Source organism: Polyodon spathula, chromosome 10 (assembly GCF_017654505.1).
Source record: "Polyodon spathula isolate WHYD16114869_AA chromosome 10, ASM1765450v1, whole genome shotgun sequence".
NCBI lineage: Eukaryota > Metazoa > Chordata > Actinopteri > Acipenseriformes > Polyodontidae > Polyodon > Polyodon spathula.
In genome coordinates, this window is record NC_054543.1 from 36927150 (window position 1) to 36946168 (window position 19019).

General features: G+C 39.6%; 1 protein-coding gene across 2 annotated transcripts; it reads right to left on the bottom strand.

Moving 5' to 3' along the window:
• Positions 1 to 615: 615 nt before the first annotated feature.
• On the bottom strand, positions 616 to 18468 carry LOC121321565. Of its 2 annotated transcripts, XM_041260569.1 has the most exons (11): positions 18230 to 18468; positions 16671 to 16809; positions 11357 to 11500; positions 11263 to 11317; positions 6260 to 6418; positions 5444 to 5558; positions 4875 to 4951; positions 4208 to 4338; positions 3147 to 3277; positions 2051 to 2142; positions 616 to 1738 (listed from the first exon to the last, which is right to left on the bottom strand). In XM_041260569.1, exons 1-11 carry the CDS (start codon positions 18339 to 18341, stop codon positions 1415 to 1417), a joined length of 1479 nt encoding a protein of 492 aa, XP_041116503.1. In that variant the 5' UTR covers positions 18342 to 18468; the 3' UTR covers positions 616 to 1414. The 2 variants fall into 2 exon arrangements, with proteins under 2 accessions (XP_041116503.1, XP_041116502.1); XM_041260568.1 differs by having other exon boundaries at positions 11263 to 11500.
• Between the last annotated feature and the right edge of the window lie 551 nt (positions 18469 to 19019).

Here is a 19019-nt window from a genome sequence, read left to right on the forward strand (position 1 = left end):
TATAGTTACAGTAACCTTGTAACGGGATGTTACTAGGTTAAGATATAGCTGTGTCCCACCTCCCAAAGTCAATCTTATAGTTCCTTATAACTAATTGTTGGAGCCTGATCCTTTGTGTCTCCTGTACGCTATATCTGCTCACATCACACTGTGACAGGGGCATTTCCATTTTGAGCACACTCACCAGAGGAGCACTCCACAGCCTGGCATAAGGAAAACCACTGCTAACTCTATATTGCAAGATTGTGACAATCTATGCCTGGCTGAGACTCAGGATCACAGCTAATCAGTACCACAACCCATTCTCTCTCTATGGTAGGGAGAACAACTTTAAGTGTATAGATACAAGGAAAGGTTAGCTAAACCTGAACGCTTGCTACTGTAACTAAAACGACCCTGTTAATAAAAGAGAACAGCTTTGGAAAATAAATATTTTGTTTATTTTTAATAAGGACTATTAAGAACATTAACATACTGTACAAGACTTAAGAAATCAGTGTGGTTACAACCTTCAAAAGAAAAAAAAAACTTTATCAGTGCAGCTGGGCAATGTCCCTCCTTCCTCACTTGTATCTCACATTGATTTGTTCTGAATACTTTAAACCCACCCCAAATACTGAGTGACAGCACATTCACACATTTCTATTGGAGGACTTGTAACATGCGTGCAAGATTTAAAACGAGATTACAGTTACTAGAAGCGGAGGACTATTCCTCCTCAAGTGATATAAACCTATTTTACCAATTTAAAGCTGAATTAAAAATTGTGTTGAAATTCAAAAAAATGACTAAACACACAGAAACATCAGAAGAATATGGTTGTGACCATAACGATTTAGTTGTGGAAGACAGCAAAGGAAAGAAGGTACAATTGAAGTGTGCAAGTACCGTCCAGTTCATACATATATATTGTGACAGAAAAAAAACGTCCAAGAATTTTGGAAAGTAACCGAAAACACTATAACAATATAAAAAGCGCAAAATTTACATTAAACTCGAAAACAGCTAAAAATAAGCACAGAAAAATGAAATGAATAAAAACCGAAAATCAGAAGCCCTAACTTTACACTAAACAATACAGATTAAACCACTCTACCCAACTTGGGAGGGAGACGCACATGTCATATTAAAGGATCATGTGAGCCACTGAAGGGAAATATCTGTTTAGTTGTAGGGGCTGCATTTTCCAGTTAAGTTGCCATTGCAAAAAGTTATCATTCTTAAACATCTGAAGCCTGGGCATGTATATTTTCCAAGTTACAATTTACTTATTATTCAGGCTTGTACAGAGAAGCTGCTCATTCTGAAGCATACAAGTAGAAATGATAAACTTGCTCCCCTAATATCAGTAGAAAAATAACAATGAACAAAATAACGATACCAGAAAAAGGAACCCCGTTTTTTATTATGCAGATTAAAAAACCTTCTGAAACCCCTTCACGTCCACTGGCCTTGAGCATTCAGTCGTGTAGCCAGGAGACAGAGAAGGGAGTGGTGTCGCTCTGTTGTAGTTCCTCTGCACTGGAGGACTGCTGTGTGCCTCGGCGCTTTTGTCACTAGCGATTCTGATCAGTGGCTCACAGTGAACCAAGGCGTTGATATGCAGCTGGTTTCTTGTCCTTCGAAGTGATCTCTTGCAGCTCTTCCTTGAGGTACTTTTGCTGCAATCCGAGTCGCTGGAGTCTGGCATATTCACTGCTGTGTTTCCTGAATCAGGCAGGGCAGTTGGTTTAGAAAGCTATGAAGAAAAGGTGTTGTTAAAGTCCGTTCAGTAAATAAAGTATATAACAGGTTCCAAAATGTGGACAACTTTCTGACGCACTTGCAACACCACCTCATAACAATTCCATTCCCATCTTCTGTTCTCAAGTAAGCTGCCTTTTTTTTAAAAACTGATCACCGAGTATATTTAAGAAATGTTCACTTTCTTATGGTTAATGTTATGGTTCCATTTTCATTTAAAAGATAAAATGCAAGAAAAAGTTTCAAACAAACAAAAATAATGTATTTTTTCTTGTCGCCTGTTAATGAATGATATGTAAAAACAAACCTTTTGGATATCAGATATTGGAGTAAAGGTGCCATGGTTGGGTTTGCATGTGAAATATCGTTTCCCATATATCTCCCCATCACTTTCTCCACCTGTAGGGTTAAATACACGCATTCAGTTGTTTGCCTTTATAATTATTTGTAGCGTATGTGAAAAGTACAGGAATGACAGAGGAAATTCAACTTGAATTATCTTATCAGTATTTCTTATTTCTTTTCAATATATACACTGCTGTGCAAAAGTCTTAGACATGTTGCATTATGAACATCAACAATTTACTCAAAGCCTCCACTAGTGTTTTCTACTATTATAGCAACTTTGACTTGCATAAAGAAGGAAGAACATTGAGTGAAATCACTCGCATCACTTGATTTTCAAGGTGTGGTATCCGAAGTATAATCAACAAGTACAGAGAAACATCATCTGAAAGACCCAAAAAGCTGTCTAACAAGATGAGCAATATTTGAACATCAACAGTCCAAAGCATCTTTGACCATTGTTCCATAGTCCAATTTTGTGTTGTTTTGTGCAAATTTTAGCCTTTTAGTCTTGTTCCCCTTTCTTAACAGAGGTATCCTTACTGCATCACATCCTTTAAGTCCTGATTTCAAGAGTGACCTTCATACTGTTGATTTGATGGACAATGACACCTGTGCCTTCTGCCAGTTCTGTTGTCAATCCAACGCTTGTCTTCTTTCTATTCCTTAAGGATATTATCTTCAAGTATTGCTCATCCTTGTTAGACAGCTTTTTGGGTCTTCCAGTCCTGGGTTTGTCAATTACTGATGATGTTTCTCTGTACTTGTTGATTATGCTTTGGAAGCCACACCTTGAAAATCAAGTGATGCAAGCTATTTCACTCAATGTTTTTCCTTCTTTATGCAATATAATGCATATAATAGTAGAAAACACTAGTGGAAGCTTTGAGTAAATTGTTGATGCTCATAATGCATCGGAGTAGAAAAATGCAACTAAGACAATCTAAGACTTTTGCACAGCAGTGTACACACACACACTTAGGGGGACTTTCCATTGACTGTAATATATATTTTAAAACCTTGGGGATGGGGGGGGGCTGCAAAACTGTATTACTTACAGGGCATGTCTAACTCCACACCAACAAAGATCTCTTTGGTGTTCGTAGTGGCCAGGTATCCAATAAACCGTACAACTCCTTTCAGTTTCCTTTCTATCAGCACCCGATCATCCAGCTTCAAATGCTGCTTCCTTTAAAGGTTTGAACAAAGCAAACGAAAGAAGAAAACTGTGATCTGACCAGACCATGCTTAATCAAGATCTGGAACATGCCATTTGTGTTCTGGGAGCCAGTGGAACAGTGTCCTAAGCCCCATATGGAGAGTTTCTGAAGCTCATTTATACAAAAATCAATCCAACAAGATACAAGTCACACGCTTTCATAAATACAAACAAGCAAACCTATAAAAACTTTTACAGTTCACATTGTTAAGTTTCAAATTCCAGTTTGCTTATAATATAACACTTGGAAAAAATCACTCTACAATGTGGTATTATATGAGAGCTTTGATTAGCATTCCAGCAAGATAAAGAAATGCCATGGGTGGTTGTTATAATGCAGGCATGCAGCTGTGACACATTCAAGTGATAAAAGCCATATCATGAAACTAAATGTTAGATAAGTCTCATTTATTTTCTATCCTTTTCCAAAAGGGACCCAACAAAGGGCTTAGTAAGCCTACACATAAAAAAAAGAGGTGAGTCGACTTTGGCAACGCCACTGAAGCTTTTGCAGTTTTATGTTTCTTCTTTTACTATATGTTTGATTTCATGTAAACCCATACAACACTAACATCCGTAAAGACAGTAGTTCAAGTTACCTGGCAGTTCATCTAGGTTTAAGAATATTTTACTAGAAGAGGATGAAGCATTGCTCACCCTGTAATTAGCTTACAGGCAAAAATGAAAATTACAAGGTTAAACCCTCTGCACTAATGCACTAATGTTCAGGTAAATAAGCCCCCAAGCACGTAGTCTGTTAATTTGCTCTATGGCAAATAATACATTAAAATGAAAAAGGGTATCAAATATCCTTCATTGTGAGGAGGATGAACATAAAAAAGCCTTTATTAACAAATGGAAGAAAACTTCTGATTGCTCATGTCTAAAGAAAAGCCTCACCTGTCCGTAGACGATACATCTAGCTGTCCCAGAGAGCAACTAGATTCGGAGCTGTGACCCGGAAGATAAAAATTCATTTCTTGTTCTCTCTGCTCTGACAGAAGTCGCCTGGTTTTGTTGTTTCCCTTTTGCTGATAAAGAACAAAGGAAGTGTTACAAATATGCAATACATAACAGAACGATGCAAGCATGCAACTGGAGATACAGGTTTAAATCTCTGTGCATTCCCAGAGCTGTTTATGAACAGCAGCAAGTCAATGCACCCTCAGGAATCAGAGCCAATGAAGCCCTGTTACTGGCAAAGCCAGTGTGTATTGGGTTTCTTGTGAATCACAGCGATTCTCAGACATCTCAATTCTGAAGTTTCTGTATATGACTGCTTCTTCACTTTTGAAAACTAAATTTCTTATATAGTTTATCTTTCCAGTTTATATTTTAGACAATAACTAGCACTGTACTTGTTTTCTTACCACTCTCTGAACACTTTTCAAGTTACATGTTCAGATTATACTGTATATGAAAAGGGAAGTTAACGCAGTGGGTTGACTACTCTGCATGTAAAGTATGGGTCTGGGTGAGGACCTAGGCTTGTCCATGCTCCTGCTACATATTTGTACAAAATTATCCATAGCTTTACTAGTCAGTACTTGGGATGTTTCAAACAAACCTGGTGTTTCACATCATTCTCTGTAACTTCTCGGTCATTGGAAGAGAGTGTTTGAATACCTCCTCCATACTTGAAAACTGGGAAAAAACAAAACTGATGTGAACCATCCATAAAACCTTAAGTCAGAGTAAATGGTCTGGGTCATTGATATAGCCATTGGTTTACACACTGTAGCAGTGAAATGATTTGTTTTTGCTGAACAAGAAGTTCAGCAACACTTGTGTGCCAAATAATTATAAACAATAATTACTAGTTTCCATCACACTGTGAATATGAAATGGTTTATGTGAGCAACTGATGTAGCAAAGCAGCAGGGTTTACAAAAACAAACATGTGTGGCTGGTTTTACACACCTTGATTAGCACTAAGCCTGTACTACCTAATGCTACCTTAGGCAAGTTACTCAAAGACTATTGTTAATCATAGTCTGAAACTAGCTGATAAAGTCGCAAGTCACTCACTGTTGCCTATTGAGGTGAGAATAAACTTGATCAAATCTGTTTTGTCATTTTGAAATGCGTTCCGTTGTACCAAAATTATTTGTTAAATGTTTCTCATTCCTAGCGTACCTTCCTCTTGTAACATTCCTGCATTCTTTCTCTGGGCGCTCTGAGGCCTGGGACAGTGCTCTGCATTGGAAGCCTGGACTGCAGGAAACGTAGCAACATTATCCTTCGCATGAGTCTGAATATGAGCGAAACAAAAGTAAATCCCAAAATAATAAAACACACACACACACACACACACACACACACAGGGCAAACCATGGTATTCGATATGACTGCTGCCTCCATCACAAAATGTAGTAGTGCATACAACAGGGATTTTTCTTGCAACACTGTAAGCAGTCGGTTGACATTTCATATTGGAAGCTTATTCATTGGTCAGTATAGCCAACCCTTTTAATATCACTTCAAAGGGACTGAGCAAAAATGGTTACAATAGTGTATATTATGTTGTTTTAAAATATGCAATCTACTACATCGTACATGCTCAATATATTTTACTACTAAAAGCACAACACTGTAAACGTGCATTGCCGTGTTCTATATGTTAGTCGCCTACCATTCTTTTATATATCAGAACATTTCAATTCTTTACAGCCACTCAGTTGCATGTAAACCTTCTAATCCATTGCTTCTGTTTCCAAAGTTATATTAAGTAGGATGAGAGTAAGTTGTAAGACTAAAAATGAGTGAATTTAACTGGAGCATGACAATAACTGGTGATGTTATCATGCTGTAGAAATGAAACCTGTGAAATGTGAAATGAACCGTGCTCAATCAGCAAGAGGGTGGAGCTCCAGGACAGGCTTTAGGCACCCGAGGGGCAATAAACACAGAAGCAAATCACAAGCATGAAAATCCCTCACAAATAATACTAACCGAAAGCACCCCTTTGCCCTGTGGTCTGTTTTTGGTCAAGGTGTCTGCTGACTCCTTCAAGGCAACCAGAGTAGGGAGAGCGGAAGAGTGGGGGCTTCGACTCTCTCCCTGCAAGGATAAACTCTGTCGCCTTGAGCTGGATGAGGGGCTCCACCGGTCCTGAGTGTCATAAAAAAGAACAGAGATCTTTCAGCCAATCAGAGCACACATGTCACCTGTATTCCACCACGCATCACAGAGAAACCTTATTCATAACATTAGCTGTGCCACTTCAAAAAATCATTCATAAGGCATCTCTCGGAATTCCGTTCCTGCAAAATACATTCAAAACAATGACATCACAGTCAGACGCATACCTTAATGGTATTCTCTTCATCAAACTCTGCCCTCTTTTCAATGAAATTCACAATAGATAAAATAAAGGTTGGTAATAATTAGATGACAAGCATAGGTGGCTCTTTAAGCTGTGTATTAAATAAATCAGTTTATAATTGAGTTATAAGATGGTGAACGTCTCTGTATGTTTGTGACGGAGAGCGAATGAATCCGAATCAAAAATCTCCCTCTCGACCAGTGAGGGCACTGTACAACAGGAGCTGCGGGCTTCCTACTGAATGGTCGGGCAGTTCATCCTGGGGACAGTCGGGAGCCGGCCATTCAGGAAGAGGGCGCCGTTACGGTACCTGGAGTCATCGCCCTAGTACGATGAGCGAAGTTTCAGTGATGAATTGGAGGAGACGTGATTGAACTAGCTATCGGAGGGGGCGGGGCTTAAGGTACTTTAGGGGGACGTGACGCCGTAATCGGCTCCTTTGTTGTGGTTAATGGGAGGAGACAAGGACGGAATCTTGAATGAAGTGTGGGTTCATTGAAGAGTATTGTGTTTGTTTTGCCAGACAGCTGATACGAAGCTGGAGCTGCAGCAAGAAGCCCGGACCTGAACGCGCACGAGCACCAGCACTCAGAGCACCGCACCTGCACCAGAGCACCCAGTTTGGAGACGTGTTTTTGTGTTTATTATTTCGGGACTGCAACCCCTTTGTTTTGTAGCTGGTAATACCCATTGCTGGGTAGAACCAGCTTTATTATTTTGGGTCCAGTTTTCACTGGCAATACCCATTGCTGGGTAGAGCCAGCTTTATTATTTGAAACCCGGTTTAAAAAGGGCATTAAAAGAAACCTGACCGGTAGACTTCGTGTTTGTCCTTTGTTGGAGCACCTCAACTCACCTATACACCGGAGCACTACAAACCACTTTGCCACAATGTTATATCGACACACACAGTGCTTAAACAGACTTCAGCTTTCAGACTTGGTCCGTTTACTTCTACTTGTGTCGGTAGTCTGCCATACACAGACATACGCCATCCTAAAAATCTACATTAGCACATATATTTGTACACCCTAAAAACTACCCAATAACATCCACTTATTATTCATAGAGCAAAAACTTTACAAGTGCAAAGTACCTGAGAGGGACCTCTATGAGTGTACTGTGTAAATATTTAAACACTTAAAAGTATTATCATGATTAAATATAAATATGATGTTTTTTCCAATTGAAAAAAGCCTTAGTATGATGCATTATAATTAATTAATTTAATTAATTGAATAACTGGACCCAGTTTCCAAAAGAACAACATGAAAGCTTTGCTTACAGCAGTGTTCTCAGTATTTGCCCTCAAGAGGTAAACACGGCTAACATTGAAAGAGTTTGGCACATCAACAATTGATATTAGTTTGGTTCCTCATAATTCAGACAATGGGGGTTGAGCTGTTCCTTTTTAATCCTATGTACAAATAACATTCTTTTCTGCCAGCGCATACTGCAAAATCAAATTTCCGTCAGCAGCATGTGAGAGCAGCGCAAAGAGCCTGAGGGACCTGCAGAAGGAATCCACACTCCTGCCAGCCTCCTATTCTACCAGGATAAAAGAACACTGGGATAGAAAAGAACAATGAGGTCAAAGTAGCGAATGTGTTGCTATGCAACAACAAAAAAAACTCAAAAGGGAAAAGGTACAATATGTAACTTGAAAAATATATGTACGAAACTGACCCTGAATATTTTTGGTATGGCACTTTCTGAACACCCTGTGAACCTATACTCTGAGATATGATGTGATCATCCATGCTTTGCCAAAAGAACTTACAGATATGTATCTAAATGTTAGCCTGCGTAGTTCAGGAGGCGTGCAGCAAGGGGGTTTCCAATTTCCTGTCAATTAGTACCTATTTACTATTTAAGCCCTGATCACTTGCACCTTTGCTGTCTAGCGTTTCATTTTCCTCCTCCCCTCCTCCACCTTCTCTTACATGCCTTCGCATCGGTCGTCTCTGGGGGGCAAGTGATCATCATTTCCCCGACCTCAGGGCAGGCTTCAGCCTCACTTGACCTTCAGGGGGGTTTTCACCGTGTGAGTCAGAGCGGACCCCCGGCTACACTCTGTTCTTTCGTAGCTCCTGCGCTCATCTTGCCTCACTCAAGGCTGTTCTATACTCTGTCTCAGTTTGGGACGTGGCTACTCATGCTCGAGTTCCATACAAACCTCTATGCCTTGTTCTTATCTCAGGTCCCAGGCAGCGTAAAGTCTCGGCCAATTGGGGGTATAACGAGCGCCTTTTACAGAAGTCTCAGATGCTGGGTACCTCTCCCTCTCTATCTCCTTTCGTGTCCCAGTCTCCCGGGACCATCCTCCTCTGAGGGGCGGCTCCACGAGTCATAACCCTCGTACATGTTTTCGGTTGCTAGGTCCATCGGCCCTGAACTCGTGTCGGCATCGCCGCCCTCAGTCAGTGACCACTTTCTGTATCCTGTCTTTGGTTGCTAGGCCTTCGGCCCTGAGCTCGTGTTGGCACCGCCGCCCTCAGTCAGTGACCACTTTCTGTATCCTGTCTACGGTTGCTGGGTCCTTCGCCCCTGGGCTCGTGTCGGCATCGCCGCCCTCAGTCAGTGACCACTTTCTATCCTAGCTTCCATGTCCAGCTTCACTGGTCTGCTACTAGAGTGGGCCTCGCCTGCTCTTCTCTCCTAGGTCCGGTCCTTTCTAGCCGGCACTCTGTCCTACTAACCGCTCCCTTCTGCTTCTTCTGCCCTATCTCTACCCCCAGCTCACGCCTCGTGAATTGTTTATTACACTACTCTCTATGTCCCAGGTGGGTGACATAGATAATCTTATTCTAGGCAAAAGCCCCAAGCCTAGTATTCTAATGTTGGTTTCACAGAGACACTGGCAGTTTTTTAAAGGTTGCTGGTAATTCACCATCCTTAACAATTAGTGTTTTCCAGCGCTGAATCAAGGTCAAAATAAATAGGCCATATTAGCTCATTATTTTAGTATAATATATTAAAATAATCATAGTTAATGATTCTTTACTACTGCAGCACCTAAGGCATTTCTCTCTACACACTATACAGTTGCTATTACAAGGTACATGGAAATAAACTCAACTATGCAGTGACAGCAAAGCTACTGTAACTTGCATGTTTTCTTTTATTTTTGCATGTAGTTGGAGATCAATGTTAATTTACGATTAGGTTCTCTATTCTACTAACTATGTCCAGCTGATGGCACCAGGTGGCTGTGCTACAATTTAAATAGCAAAGGAGTAACACAAGCATTTTTATTGTCCAGTAGATTTCATTATGTTTATATTTTCTGCTGCCCTTTAAAGCCAATATCTTTGGTTTAAACTTTGCTATTCCTGCCCATCAGTTAAAGACTGTGAGTTAGATTCTCAAATCTATTTAACCCAAATTGTATTTTTAAGAAGTGAAAAACTAATATACATTAAAAAAACAAAAAATACACCCTCAGGCAATTTATAAGCTCTACTGTTAAACGTCTGAATTGCTTCTTTATGGTTTGGAAACTTTACTTGGTGTAATTTTCCTTCTTGAAAAGAATGCGCTAATGACAATCTAGAGTAAACAGTTTGAGAATATAGCCTGATGTCTCTTGCTGAATAAATACAACAAAGGTCCACCTTATATCGCTCATCATTTCAGTAAAATAGATTTTTTGTGTAGCTCTGATCTTGTGAGACGTTTGCTCATTCAATTTTTTTTTTCATATATTTGAAGATTATCTATCTGGAGTAAAATGGGCAACCTTTTCATCCATTATGATTTTCCATCGAACTTTCACAGATATGTATACTGTTCTATATTTGAAATAATACACTTGGCCTCCCTCAATTGTTTGCTAATCCCTGATGAAAAGCGAAGTTCTCAAATTGCAGAAGACTTAATTTCATTTTAGCAGGCAACATGCTTTGCTTGTCTGGAATTTCAGTGCTCTTTAGCAGATCAAACAGTACCTTACTTATAAAATCAAATAATTAAATTACAGTTAGTGAAGCTTACAATCTATAGCAGGTAAAAATGTTCAACTAACCTAATATTATCTTGGTATTAAGAACATTGATCTTAAGACTCAAGGATTTCATTTTAGAAAAAGCTGATAAAAGATAATTGAGAATTTAAAAAGAATTGCCAAATATCATGACTATGGGTATTGCTCACAAACATTTACCCATTATTTAGTCTGTTTTTCAGTGCCTGCTTTGATGAAATAAATACAGTTTTATATTGATAAAACATAGCTAGCAAATATATACCATCTCAGTAAGAAACAAAACATTTCACTTTTAGCTCAAACCTCTCTTCTGCCTATAAGCCGACACATACCATGCACTAAACTACAAGTTAAAGTATTGTGTATAACCGGTAAGGTTAGAAATCAATGGAAAACTACTATATAGCTTGGTAATAAATGCTTTCTTTCTATGCGGAAACTTTTTTAAACTTGAGCCTTGTGATATTTGCACATATTTTGTAGGCCTTATCTAAAACTCCTTTACATCTCAGAGGAACGTCTCTTTTTCTTCCAAATTTGCAAAGGACGTGAGATGAGTTAGAAAAGTGAACTTGAAAAAAAAACTCTAGGTAATCTTTCCAGTTTTCTGTTAACTCTTTTTGCTGTTACCCCTGCCCTGTATACCTCTGTGGTGGAGAGCAGGGTGGAGGGGGAGGAGCTGCTGGAAGAGGAGCTGGAGTGAGGGCAGGTCTGGGAGTTGGTAAAAGAGAAGCTGGAGCGAGGGCAGGTCTTTGAGTTGGTAGAAGAAGAGCTGCAGCAAGGGCAGGTCTGGGAGTCAGTGGAACTGCAGTCCTGGAAAGCTGGCGGCGTGCTCCTCAGCAGCTTGATCAATCTCTTTTGAGCTTCTACAGTTTTCTGTAATCTAGGAAGAAATGAGAAATGTGTTTTTATTAAATACCTGAAATCGCTACAGCCTTGTATTACAATTCTAAGTCTTCAGAGATTTGTGTACAAAAATAATGTTTTTACCAAGAAGTAGTAGAACTGGCCCACTTATACCAAGACAGTGACAGGCACCCAAGGCACACTGAGTAGTGAGTGATATTTCAAACAATCCAAGAATTTAAAAAAAGAGAGATTTCTGGTATGTTTTTGAGCAGTGTTTAATGTAATTAGTCTTGTTATATTTCAAGTGAACGAATCATAATAGTTTCCTCTCACATCAATACATGGAATGATGTTAAAATGTGACAAGAATGACCTTTAAACAGAAGACATAGTTATGTATTTCTTAAGCATTATATTTTTTATATTGTGTGAGGGTCGAGTAATGTAGGCAAAAAACAAAAATATAATTAATTACATTTACAACAAAGCTAAATATATAACTCTATTGAACAGAGAATTCAGAATGAGGGTGGCGTGAATTTAACTTATGTTTTTCCAATAATATTTTCACTGGGGTCTGAAGTTTAAAATACAAACCTTCACCACAAACTTACCCTCAATGACCCTAGTATTAACGCTGGAATGTAAAACATTAAAGATGACTATTGAGTAAAGACTGTCTGAAGGAAAATAGATAAACTGGTTGTCATGTCTTTTTCTCCACTTTGATGAACGGCTTCCCTAAATATATGCAAGCAAAAGCTGGTATACTAGTTTGGCAGCCTCAACTATAATCTGCCCAGAGCAATACTGCTACTGTATACAATTCCTGCTCCTGAATGTTCTTAATGTGCATTAATTAAACACTGTGGTTCATCGTAAATATATGTGCTACTGACATTTTTACCTAAATGTGTTTTCAGTAGCTTAGAAACCACATATGCATGCATTCCTATTAGATATAATCATCTCGTCATTCAAAACAATTCATTCAAAAAAGTATGCTGAGCCCTTTTCAAAAGAGTGGTAAATAGCCATCCATACCTGGACTCTAACCTCTCTATTTCAAATACATCTTCTCTAGCCAGGCTGGAAAGCCGCAAGATAATCTACATCTCTTTCCATTAAGAAAGCTGAACAACCAAAGTGTTAGCAGACAGGTTTGCTCACTTGTTTTTCATTTCCAATGAATTTGAAGAATACAGGAAGTTAATGTTCAGTGGAGGTTCACAGCAGGAGGTTCAGTCACCTCACAGTTGCCAGAGTGATTAAAAGCACACACTCAGTGAAGCAGGAGAGAATCTTCCAGACATCTCACTGCTGGGTCTTTAGGAGGAGCTCTTTAACAGCATTAGGCGCATCTCCCACAGAGACGGGTTTTTTTTTTTTTTTAATAAGCAGTTTCACAGATTTGAAACAGTATGTCAAGTTAGCCCAACATAATATGATGCCATTGTCAAGCTGTAGTTCTGTTTGATAAAATAGTATTTTACTTACTCTGTGTTGCAGTTGTTGTGTTTATTTTAAATTTGTATTCCAGTCCTGTCAAGGTATTGCTACTGTACAGACACACTCGCCTAGTGTAACTTGCACAATTCCACAATGTTGTGGTGAAGGCATGAGTCAAAGCATTTGACTTGGTTGACTTAAGGTTATTACAGATTTATCTGTAACGTTTTGTCACTCATAGTATTTTTTTTTTTGTACCCAGCCCTTCCATCTTTCTCTCATGGTTTTTATATCAGATCTACTAGTGAATTGGGAGTAAAATGGTTTATCTGTAACAATGAATGCGTGCGTCAAACAACTGAGATTATCGTGTAACCTTGTCATGCCTATTTTCTTGGTTCAGGGCAAAGGGTACAAATTGCACAAGAGTAATACTCTGAAAACTGAATAAAGACTATTCAAAAGGTAACTGCTCGCTAATGAACAATGTGACTGTTCATATAGAACTTATCAGGCTTTCCTTTTTACACAGTCTATAAAGGTCAGTAACATTTTAGGTAACAAGGCTCGGTATATTTTAACACAAACTTATACTTGTTTATAAACTGTATAGCCTGCCTGTTAGTGGTTTTATAGGAACCCGTGGTGAGAGTGAAATGACACTGGGAGTGTAAGGGATCTTAGCAAGCAAATCTGTCCCCCCGCAGCTCTGTTACAAACTCCTCAGAATGTCTGGCTCAGTCTGAAGTCAGTACTATGAACAGTATTCTGATCTTTCTCCATAAAAAGAAAATGGATTCTGCTTACAAACTAACACACTCACTCAGTAATGTATTCAGTATTTGTGATTCTGTTTTTATAAACTGGAGGCATGCTGTTTCATACTATCCACGATCCCCTGTGAAAATGGTACATTTCATTTTTGCAATGCCTCTTCATAGTTTGCACCAAGTAGCTCTGGGCAGTGGCAGGGTGATGAATGTTAACCGGATTCTATACTTGAGCAGGTGGATCCAAATCATTGTTGTAAATCATGAAAAAAGGTACCAGTTAGTAATTCACATCAGCACTGAATTTAGCAGAAAGACAGCTGTAGAGAGAACCAGTTTACTCTTTAATATCGGAAGTTAAACATGGCTGAGAACAAAGCGGAAAGCACATCTGCGTGCTGCAGTCACTGTCCCTTGCTCTGTAATTTTCTGTCAAGATGTTTCATATGCATTTGTGGATAACTATGCAACATCTGTTAGCATAACAGTTCATGACAACCATTATGATTACTATACTTATCATCATTATGTGTTTTGTGTTTATCATTAATACTGAAATATGATTCTGTTACTTCAAAACTGTTAATACTAACAAATGTGCAAACAAGTCGTGACTCCCTTAGGCAAGGTCCTCTCAATTGGGCAGGAAGGGCTCACCCATAAAACATCCACGGCACACAATCAGTCCAAGAATGCATTTGTTATACACACCACATTATCCCATCATTAAAAGTAATAAGCTGCATTATTTTTCCCCCAGTGGTAATCGGTGTAGTCAAGCATAATTTTAATGAGCCACTGTTTTGCAGCTTTTCATTCTGAGGCATACCAATCCCATTAGTTGTGAGAATACATTGTAAAATGTTCTGTGTTTTGGTGGTGTGCCAGGAACACATACCGTACTGTGTTGATGAACATGTGGACTTAGTGTTCATGTATGCAAGTCCTGGGCATCAGCCTTCCATGAAAAGTATCCAGACAGACAGACAATGGTGACCCGTGTAGCTGTGCATTGTTGTGTAAAATACCTAATTGCCAAGCCAATGCTGATGCTCAATTCACCCTGTATTGTATGTGTGTTTTAAATATCTGGACCTTTTAAACTCATTTAATCTCTATACAGGCCATGGTCATGAAGCTTTTTGACATACACTAAGGACTTTATATCATTTTAGCGTTATTCTCCGCCCCTGTATATTGCCCTAAATTATGTATACTTATCACTTGTGAATAATTAATAATTCCTACTTAAGTGCTGTCCACTATATTGTTTTGTATTGATCACTGCTGAAAAATATGAAGGCAGTTTCCATGCCAATTTGTTTTAGTGTTCCTGGATTTTCTGGAGGAGGCACAATCTTTCTGGCCCAGACGGGTCTCAGCGCCGAGTGTCTCCAAACACACAGCCGCGCTGGCCTCCTTGGAAGGTGCGGGGGTGCTGGGACTAGAGCAATTCCCACCAGTGGATTCCACCATGGCAAGCCTCTCTGGTAGAAGGTCTGTCTAAGGACCCTGTATGCCCTAACAGCCAATGTAGGATTAGAAGCCCAATTTAAAAAAGCATACGCAACCGAAGCACAAGTAATGCACCTGGCCAACACGGCAGGTCTACTGACGGCCTACCTGGATGGCATGTTGTGATCAGCGCCCGTCCCTTAAGCAGTAGCCTCAGAGCTGTGCTTGGTCTCGGGCACGCTTCCGCAAATCTCAGGCTTCCAAGGGCAAGCCCTGGGCAAAAGCCTTGTGGTTCTCGTAGTGGTGTGCAGACAGCTTTGGCTGTCACAGGCCAGGGTCCCAGATGCAGACAAGTCAGCCTTATTGGACGCGATAAGGTACTGCACCGTTCCCACCAAGAGAGGGAGGCGTCTCGACGGGTGACTGTGATTCTTCCTTCCCATGCTCCGGTACAGGAGAGGATGAGGCGTTGGTGTCTGCCCCTAATATAAACGGTGACCTGGACAGTTCGGATCCCAACTGCGGCACGTGGCGACCTGAGCCAACTGCGCTCCGGGAGACAGCTGCTGCAAGGCCAGCCCTGGGAGATTCCACTGCACATGGATCTCCCCAGTCAGGCGAGAAGCGCACTCTGGCATTCAGAACTGGGCAGACTCCAACTGTGGGTCTGGCCCCTGAATGGGACCCTGTCCGCCTTAGCTTCAGAAAAAAAAAAAAAAAAACAAGAAGAAAAAAAAAAAAAAAAAAAAAAAAAAAAAAAAAAAAAACAGGTGCAGTTGTCAGTACACTGCAGAATGCTAGGTCTCATTCCACAAGGTCACTGTATGCCTGTCAGTGGAGGTACACCCCCCCCACCCCCCCCACCCCCCTCGTTACCCCCAGCTCTTCGTCTGTCATGGTGAAAGGACCCTAGGTCAAGCCCTCTTGAAGCAGGGACTGTCCCATTGGATTGTGGACACAGTTTCGACTGCAAATACTAATGCAGTCCTACCCTCACCTGGGAGGGTGACCACACTGTGGCTAGCTGGGCTACTCCACATACATTCACCAGGTTCTACCGACTCAATGTGGTAGACCCCTCTATGCCTTCATTAGACACAAGAGTCCTTGAGGTTGCATGCTCACACCACAGAGATTAGTTGGTGGTAGCGAGATGTCCCTAGCGACAGCTTTGACATACTATCCCAAATGTATAGTTGTTGGTCGTCTTCAAATTGAAAGGGAACGATAGGTTACGAATGTAACCCACGTTCCCTGAAAGAGAAGATGACCGACAAACCTTGCGGGGTCACATCACTGGCATTGGCGGGTTCGATGCAAAAGACAACGTGATCTCTGGGAACCTCACTCCTCAGAGCAGCCTATTGCAGCTCTGACATAAAATGCTCAGTGAATACCTGACCTGTGGCAGGCATAACCCAAAAGTATAGTTGTTGGTAGTCTTCAAATTGAAAGGGAACCCGGGTTACATTCGTAAACTATCGTTTTCTTAAAAGTACAGATCTTAATTCATTACAGAATTAAACTTACCGTCTATTTTCTCGAAGTAGTTCAGCAATACTTGAGCACAAGGGGACAGCCCCTTTCCTCGCACTGTTAATAACAAACAGAACCGCCTTTGAAGCGATCTGTTTATCTTCCCTCAAACAATCAGATTCTGGGTAGCATTCTGCAAGAGAGGATATTCTATGACTAGAACACGAATATAAAAAGTAACAAAACTCAGAAAAAATGGAATTGGATTGAAAATAAACAAAATACACGTAAGGAATTGGTAGAAAACAGTCCTTGCAAACTGATCAAGGCATGTGCATTTTCAAAAACAGTCAGAAACCAAATGTCGCAATCAAGCTGCGAACAATGCTTCTGCTGCTACCTATATGCAAAGTTAGGTAGTTTTGTTCCCTCGTTTATATTTTCACAGTCATATTCTTTTTATCGATACGCAATACTAACCTACCATAAAACTTCAGTTATATTTACAACAGCAGACCCGGCGAGTATTGGAGACCGGCTATTAGCGGTGGTTATAGATCTCTAGCTTCACGTGCTTCATGCGGTCATTGATAAGCCGCGAACACACAACCTTGTAGCAGCATCGTAACTCCATTTAAACACTCCAGCAACTTTGCTAAAAGGTTGTGTGTCAGTGGGAATTAAGTAACAGTTTTGTTTTACAACAAAATTACATTGTACTGTACACCCTTAAGTATAAAGCGACAGCACTATTACGGTCTTTTTATATGCACTGTTTCACAAGGATACTGTATGCAAAAAATTGGAAAATGAACAAGCAGAAGTACGAATTTGTATTTAAAAACATAATTAGATCCACCATTGTTAATAATAATAATAATAATAATAATAATAATAATAATAATAATAATAATAATAATACAAACTTCTAAAACGCTTTTAAAAATGAACAATAAAAGCAATACGTATCATTATCAAAAATAATGTATTGTTTAATCTCAAACTTGTACATTGTTAATACAACAAAACACATTAAAATACACCAAGAGGTTTGTATCTGGCCTACTTTCAGCACGCGCTTAAAATTATCAAAACTTTTAATAACGTAATAACTGCATTAAACAAATAAATATGCAGTAGCCCACGTAGGCCTACCTTAGCGTTTTCTATTATTATTATTATTATTATTATTATTATTATTATTATTATTATGTATTAATCCTGAGTCACTTTCATCGCTGTCACTTATTAGCAGTTCATTCCGCTCAAGCTCCTCCGCAGTTTCAATAGCAATGACAGAGACTCGGCGTTTATTTACAATATTTGCGATTATTTGAGAGCTGACAATTATTTGACGTTTTAAGTTACTTTAACGTGTGCGCGCTGCTATCCAGATTCTGGGCTTTAACTACATTAACTTAGAATAATTAATATTGGGAAGATTCCTTTTTTTTTTTTACTAACAGCATATTAATAAATCAAAAAGAAAATCACACACACAAACACACTACACATAACCAAGAACATTTAAAACACTACACATCACAGCCAAGACCAGTTGCCAAAGGACCATGGATATTCTATACTGTGCCAAATAAACCAAAAAGACAAACCTGTTCCTGATTGTCTGTTTGATAAAATGCTTCCGTCCAAATCCCACGATTTTCTCCAGGATCTGGAATTTGAAATCTTTTCACCAGCGGGGCTAATTCCACTGATACTCATTTCTCCGTCTGCGTTCGAAGTTAAAGAATAATATGATGGTTGTTTTTCTTAGAAATTGTCCCGAAATGCAATGTATTTTAAATAAGCGCGCAGTGAATACGTACTTTGAAACCTTCGGGCTCTGTGTCTGGAAACCCCAGTACCGTACTGTCATTACCACACCTGGTGTAACAGAACGGTAGTGCAGGGGAGGTACCTAAAGAGGGGTAAGAACGTGTTAAACACATTAGCAGAGATCTAGATTTAAATTCGTTTCAATTGTGTTAGTCCCAACTGTCTTCTCTCTCAATATAATACACGTGAGTCTTGTCATTTTATGGAGGACAACTGTACTTTGTGTCGTGTATATTATGTATAGTTGCATGATATCGCACCTGTAGCAGGTGCAAATCCAATTTGGCTTTTTGGCTCCAATCTGCAAAACTATTTAAATGTATGTCAATTCTGATTAAAAATAAATAAATAAATAAAAAAGTTAAACTAAGACGAAACTATGACAGAGCATAAAGGTAACCTAAACCTTTAATGTGTTACAACCCTTGAAGTTAGTTCGTCCTGTAGAGGGCAGCAGCTATCTGCCTACAGTATCCAACTTCGTGTTTTGCCTATGTAACAGTAACGATAGCAACTGGTTTCAGTTACAGTTGTAAGATGAGATGTTCGTCAAGCCAAGGAAAA

What these genes read in the sequence shown, in the direction of transcription:
- LOC121321565 (XM_041260568.1), bottom strand. Translation starts at nt 18,341, where the DNA reads ATGAGTATCAGTGGAATTAGCCCCGCTGGTGAAAAGATTTCAAATTCC. An exon ending in CCCTGCTCTCCACCACAGAG is followed by an intron (nt 6,419 to 11,262) that starts GTATACAGGGCA and finishes TATGACACTCAG; the next exon opens with GACCGGTGGAGCCCCTCATC. An exon ending in CAATATCTGATATCCAAAAG is followed by an intron (nt 1,739 to 2,050) that starts GTTTGTTTTTAC and finishes TTTTCTTCATAG; the next exon opens with CTTTCTAAACCAACTGCCCT.